Source organism: Epinephelus moara, chromosome 9 (genome assembly GCF_006386435.1).
Source record: "Epinephelus moara isolate mb chromosome 9, YSFRI_EMoa_1.0, whole genome shotgun sequence".
In the NCBI taxonomy this organism is placed as follows: Eukaryota; Metazoa; Chordata; class Actinopteri; order Perciformes; family Serranidae; genus Epinephelus; species Epinephelus moara.
The window spans coordinates 33,047,542-33,054,331 of record NC_065514.1 but is presented as its reverse complement, the minus strand read 5'-3'; the positions used below and the strand labels follow the sequence as shown (position 1 = coordinate 33,054,331).

General features: G+C 41.8%; 1 protein-coding gene across 1 annotated transcript in view; it reads right to left on the bottom strand.

The window, feature by feature from the left end:
* The window catches only part of lyz (lysozyme), a 30,831-nt gene extending 24,809 nt beyond the window's left edge, over positions 1 to 6,022 (bottom strand). The window contains exons 1-3 of the mRNA XM_050052384.1: positions 5,824 to 6,022; positions 3,910 to 4,071; positions 1,160 to 1,238 (exon numbers count right to left, since the gene is read on the bottom strand). Of these exons, the coding sequence (XP_049908341.1) occupies positions 1,160 to 1,238; positions 3,910 to 4,071; positions 5,824 to 6,019 (437 nt within the window). The 5' untranslated portion in view covers positions 6,020 to 6,022. The remainder of the gene's footprint in view (positions 1 to 1,159; positions 1,239 to 3,909; positions 4,072 to 5,823) is intronic.
* Positions 6,023 to 6,790: the final 768 nt, after the last annotated feature.

Genomic DNA, 6,790 nt, shown 5'->3' with positions numbered 1-6,790 from the left:
GAAGTTTGGCTGTCTGACGCTGCTGCTCTCTTCTGCCATGGCGAATTGAGTAAACTCTCATTACGCCTTCGCCCGGCGCATTTAAGGGCGAGGCCGCCTTCTCTCCTCCCTCTTTCCGACTTGCGCAGGTAGGAGGGACGGAGGTGGGATAGAGGAGTAGCTGCGCCAGCGCGCACGGTGTGCCAAACTTGCAAAATCCACCTGGCCACACCCAGTTGGCGAAGCGCAGGTGCGCTGCGCCTCCGCCGTGCCCGGTCTGCGAAACTAGAGCCCTATGTCCTTATGCTCCAAAGAAGAAGAAGACACTAAGAAATGACCTCAAATCCCTCTTCATTGTTTTGAAATTAATGTCAATTTGACAACTGTCATTAGTGGAAATCAGCATTTTAATCTGGTTTTTAAATGAGCAATACAACAGATACAAGCTTAAATCACCACATTTCTCATCACTGATCAGATCTGTTACATCATGTCAAGTATAAGCAAATACACTGAAAGTAAAGATTTGAAATCTCTCAATTTGAAAAGAGTCGTCTAAAGCAATGGTTCCCAACTGGTCCAGCCAAGGGGGTCCAGATTTCTCCTTTGTCATTAGGTCAAGGTCCATACAATTAATTAATTTGGCGGCATCATATTTTCGTTCGGCCATGTCACCAAGCTAGTTTGCTGTCTCTATTAAGTAGCTGTCAGTTATTCACTCACTCTACAGCAGGGAACAGCACTTCTAAATAAAAGCTCTGATTGGGAAATTTACTGTACTTCGTGATAAAGTGTGTTTTATTTCAAACTTGAAACATTCAAGCATCTCTTGAGGTCCATTCAGAATGGACCCGCGACACACTTTTGGATAGCGACCCACCAGTTGGGAACCACTGGTCTATAACTTAAGTAACTGTGTTTTACTTTTGTCAGATCAAACATACAATAGTAGAAAAGCTTTAATCCACTGCAGCAGAAGATGGGAGACTGTTATTATGTCGATGACAGCACCCTGGTTTGTTGATTAAACACCACATCCTGCCACGTAGGAGCTCAGGTCACGGCCCTCGCAGTGAAGGCGCCAGGCCACCCTGAAACCAGACAGAGGAACATCACCCATGTCTAAACATGTGCAGGTTGGTGCAATAAACACATCACAGTCATTATGATCAGATCTTACCAGGCTCTGATGCCGTTGGGATCCCTAACGACACGTTTGGCACAATTGATCGCCTTGCTGACATCATCGGTCAGAAGCTCTGTCAAAAAAAAAAAAAAAAAAAAAATTAATGGCAATTTCGAATGTCAAAAAAAAAAAAAAAAAAAAAATTAATGGCAATTTCGAAACTGGACATGGGTGGGGTTGGGGGGGGGTTGGGAGCATGGCGGCCTGATATAATTGCTGTTCGTGTCACTAGCCTCTCCTGGCCTTGGTACCAATCATATACATCACTGTGTAACTGGATCTTGGACTTTTTGACTAGCAGACCCCAGTCTGTCAGGATCAACACAATCATATCCTCATCCATCACTCTCAACACTGGCTCTAACCAGGGCTGCGTCCTCAGCCCGCTGCTCTACAAACTGCTCACCCACGACTGCAGAGCTCCCTATGATAGCAACCTCATAGTGAAGTTCGCTGATGACACAGCAGTGGTGGGGCTCATCACCAACGAGGACGAGATGGCATACAGGCAGGAGGTAGAGGGTCTGGGACTGTGGTGCAAGGAGAACAACCTCATCCTCAACATCAATAAAACCAAGGAGATGATCGTGGACTTTCGGAAGTCTGACACTGTACCCCCTCCTCTCTACATTGACCATAGCCGTGGAGATGGTTCCCAGTCTGAAATACCTCGGGGTTCACCTCTCCAACACCCTCACCTGGCATTACAACACCTACAGCATCATCAAAAAGGCTCATCAACGCCTGTACTTCTTGAGGAAGCTGAAGAGGGCAGGACTGAACTCCAACATCCTCAGCTCCTTCTACAGGTGTGTGGTGGAGAGCACACTGACTTCCTGCATCACAGTGTGGTATTGCAGCTGCACAGTGACAGAGAAGCAGGCGCTGCAGAAGGTGGTAAAGTCTGCACAGAGGACCATGGGTTGCAGCTTACCAGCCCTCTCGGACATAAACACCAGCCAATGCAGAGAGAGAGCAACCTGCATCATGAGAGACTCCACCCACCCTGCACATGGACTGTTTCCCCCCCTTCCCCTCTGGCAGGAGGCTGCGCAGCACCCGGGCAAGGACCGCCAGGCTGAAGAACAGCTTTTTCCCTGATGCTGTGAGACTATTGAACTGTTCCACATTGCCGCACCTCTGAATTACAGACTGCACTTTTCAAAGACTGTACCTTAAGTTGTTGCACTTTTCTGTATGCTGCTACTGCCACAATGCTGCTGAACTTGCTTACTTATTTATTTATTTATTTATTTATTTACTGATACTGACTTAAAGTGTTTTTATTTATCTTTTTTTATAGCTCTTAGGTTATCATTTATTAGTATTTATTTATTTATTTTTAATCATAGTACTGAGACCTGAGTACTGTATTTCGTTCCTTCATGTTCCTTCATGGTGTGAATGACAATAAAGGTCTATCTATCTATCTATCTATCTATCTATCTATCTATCTATCTATCTATTAGCATAACTTGGCGGTAACAGGGCTCAATAATTTAGGCCAAATTTTGGTGAGGGGACAACTGGCATGGCCAATTATCAGAAGGGTTCCTTCAACCCTCACCTCAAGATATCTTAATGAAAATGGGTTCCATGGGTACCCACCAGCCACGACCAAACTTTCCACCGAGTACAGTACGGTACGGTTCAGTTCGGTACGCTTTTTTTCTGTTTCCACTGTGAAAAAGTTGTGAATGATACCAATGGAGCCATTCTGTACTGTTACCATTTTTGGTACCCCTTCTGTTGGGGTAGCTAGCACACAGATTTGGTACTAAAAGGTGGAGCTGTGAACACTGCAGTCCATTGATTGGTCAGTAGCGGACGGTCACTCTGCTCAGTGAGCTCATGGAGAGTTTCATTAGTAGACTGTAACTATAAAATATAAGCAGCAGCCAGAGTCGGAGAAAAATGTAACTTAATTCACTGGGTCGACTGCAGGGATTTTTAAGGTGGAACATTAGTTAGTCAGTGCACGAGCTGATGACGTGACTCAATCAACACACCTTAAATTCTCCATTTGACAACCTTGACCATTACTTTTTATACTTTTATATGACATATACTTTTAGTAATGAGTGGATCTTCAAGCATTAATACTATATGTATAAATTTCAGATGGATTATATATTCTAATCCTCACTCGGAGAAAAAAAAAAAAGGTCACATAGTGTCAGGCTACGGCAACACTAAACTCCTGTGCTTGCCTAAGAAGGACTAAGTGCACAAACCCGCTATTTTTAAATATACCACGGAGAGAGACTCTCACTGCAGCCTGTTTTATTTTGTTCTGAAAATGTTGGCATGCATCCTTCATTCTATGGATGATAAATGAGGTGCAGACTTCCAACGGTGTCAGCGATAATGAGGAAATACAGTAAGTGCTGGACGGAGTAGGGAATGACAACAACCCCCCGCCCACATTTAAGAACGTGAACGTTTGCAGTGGAAATGCTAGAGTCTAGGTACCATGTCTGAAGGGTACTTTTGGTTCCAAAGTTACCATACCGAAAGTGTTTGGTGGAAACGGGGATTTTGTGTTCACAGTAAATGTTACAATCAATGTACTCCTTATATTCATATTGCTGTATATTTGTCTGTTTAAGGAAAAGGACAACCAGCTTAATGAAGAACAATTTATCAAATTTCTGGGGGTGCCGTTGAAAACATGCCAAGTTATAAAATAGGATGAAAATGTCCATGTGTAGTTAAAGTTTTGGGTGTGGGGGCTCATCACTGACCGCTGCAACTGATGCTGCATGCGTTCGCTGAGCGAGAGGTGTGGCCGTCCTCACACCACCAGCGGCTGTTGATCTGGAAGATGCCGTAGTCAGTTGATCCATCTCGGTTATGGTTGGTGACTGTGGTGCTGTAACCCGACTCCCACTGGCTCAGACAAACCCCTGCAGAGGAAACAGAACAGACGCATATACAATGTAGACACCCTAAAAGACTGATGTTGGACACTGAGACCTACAGACACTCCCTGTCTGGAAGGTCTACGCCTCTATCCTCTATCTATCCTCTATCCTCTATCCTTGATCACTTGACCTGGAAATCGACTGAGACTTGCCATCTTGTAGGACATCTCAATTTCAGAGGAGTCGAGGAAACGAGGAGGCTTTCAGAGCGGAGGGAAACGATGATACATGAGCGCAGCCTTCGCGGAAGTCTTTTACCAACCAACAACTCCCTGATTGGATATCAGTTATTGATTTGACAGTGTAGCACTGCAGGCGGACCAGATACATCACAACATCACTGGAGTTAATACTATAGGGAAGACAGAAAACAGATTAAACCCAAGAGTATCATTTTTATATTTTATTTGTTTTCTGATTCACCATCTAGTTTAAAATCTGAACAAGAAAAGGAAACAAACGTTCTTCATTTATTAGAAAGATTTTAATCTCATGATCTGTTATTTCCCTCATAAACTTGTATTATGAATACAATCAAAGTCAGAGAGTCTGTCTGTCAGCAAGAAACACTTTTTACATCACTGACCCTCATTTTCATTCAGTCATACTGAGGCTGGTCAGTCCTGGGCGTCGGGTTGATGAGTTACAGAATTTAGATTTTCCCTGAAACATTTGGCCTAATAAATCATTTCCAGTATTCAAAAGACACCATAACTATATTCTGGGCAATTAAATAATACATTTACAATCAGAATATCAATAAATATAGATGCAAATAATGAAAAGGCCTAAATCATATAAACACATTATGTAACTCTGAGCAGGACACAGCATATTATAAATACAGAACACAGATGGCTGTTCATGTGCAGGTGTTTCTTAGACAGAGAGAAAACATTGCTGCTCTGCTTCTAATAACTGTATCTGTATCTTTATCATTATATATATATATATATATATATATATCTATATGCATATAAATAACAGTATGTGTTTGCAGACACAAACTCCATCAAAAGTTTCTATACCTGTTAATAAGACCTCCTGACAGCTGATCCAGCTGTGATAAGCTGCTGCCATTATTAGAAACGGACGTCATTTCAGCTGACGCTTTAGAGGAAAAGACGTCACATCTCTCCCCGTCTCCTATGTGTCTTGATTGGGACCAGTAATTTCCTGCAGTCTCCACTGGTTGCCCTGAAATGGTTCCTAACCCAGCTAGCTGTTTCCTCATATGCCCAGTGTTTGTGCTATGTTAAGTTACAGTACAACCTGAAAAGAATGTTATCTCATCTGAATCTCAGCAAACATATTTCCTAAATTGACTCGAAGAGCTACTTAATCTCATGATCACATTATATGAGATAATATTAATATGCAGCAAAAGTTGATGCAAATCTGAAGTTCACTGTAATTGATTAAACTGTTTAAACAAGAGTCTGCTATTTCCATGCTGTATCAAAATGAATGGAAACCAATGGCAATCTTTAAAGGTGAAAAGATTAGACTGAAATTTCTAACATTACATTACTTTGGTATGGCAAGCTTTTCAAATTTGTAGCATATGTTTATGTGTAAAAACATATATAGTAAGGTGGCTGGTTCGGTCCTTAAAACTGATGTTATGTTGCACAGTAATCATAAAAATGCTTGTAAATAATATTTTTAGGCTATAATAAATAATAAATTTCTGCTCCAGACACAGTATCTGCAGACTGACGGGCTCATACTCACAGTCTGCTAGGCTGTTGCCATGGTAGCCATCCATCCCATTAGCTTTAAGCAGTCGGGCCCATTCACAGCGCTCGTAGACTTTAGCGCTGGCCAAAGCCACCAAGAGCAGGAACACCAGACCCCTCATAATGGACTCTAGGCTGGACCGAATGTTTCCACTGCTGCTGCTAAATGTCTTTTTATACGAAAAGCTCATCTGGATTCCTGCTTCTGCTTTATTTTACATTAACTTCTTGTTTTCTTTGCATTTCGAAACTCCATTGTTTCATTTGACTCTTGTCCAACTTCAACAAAGCTGATGAAATAAGTGGAATTTCCCCTTTCACTCAATTTGAAACTGTTTTTTGGGTTTGAACTTTGAGCACTTTGTTTACAGACGGAGTGTGTTATCAGTGTGATAAGAAAGACTAATGTAAAGGACAAAGACAAGGTGAAGTCCTGGCTAAGTTTTGGCACAAATTCATCTGCAAATGAACATTAGACACTTGTGTGGCAGCCATTACACATTATTCTTGGTCCAAGTGACCAACCTGACTTCAAAAAGCTGTTACAATGTGGTAAAGGCCAGTTTGGACCTAAAATCAGGACTTGAAGACCTAGCAAATAGAGATAACAGATCAACTTTACTAAAACCAAGCACACAAATAAAGGAACAGGCAAAAAGGCAGGAGTCCATATATGAGCAGGTATCAGGCAAGTGGTTGGAACACTTAGTGAAGAATACATGCACAGATTCTATCAAATGTACTGTACTGTGGCCTTTGTTCTGTTATAATTGTTTTATCTTAGCTTGTTTTTATTTTATTGTATATTTATTTTTTACCCTCCTTCATACAACAGCACATACATGTAAAACTCACCATCACCCATGCTATAATGCTCAGTATTAAGCCTGCATAACAACCACAGAAAATACAGGCTGCAATATCATCTCTAAGTCCTAATTCTTACAAATTTCAACTTACTC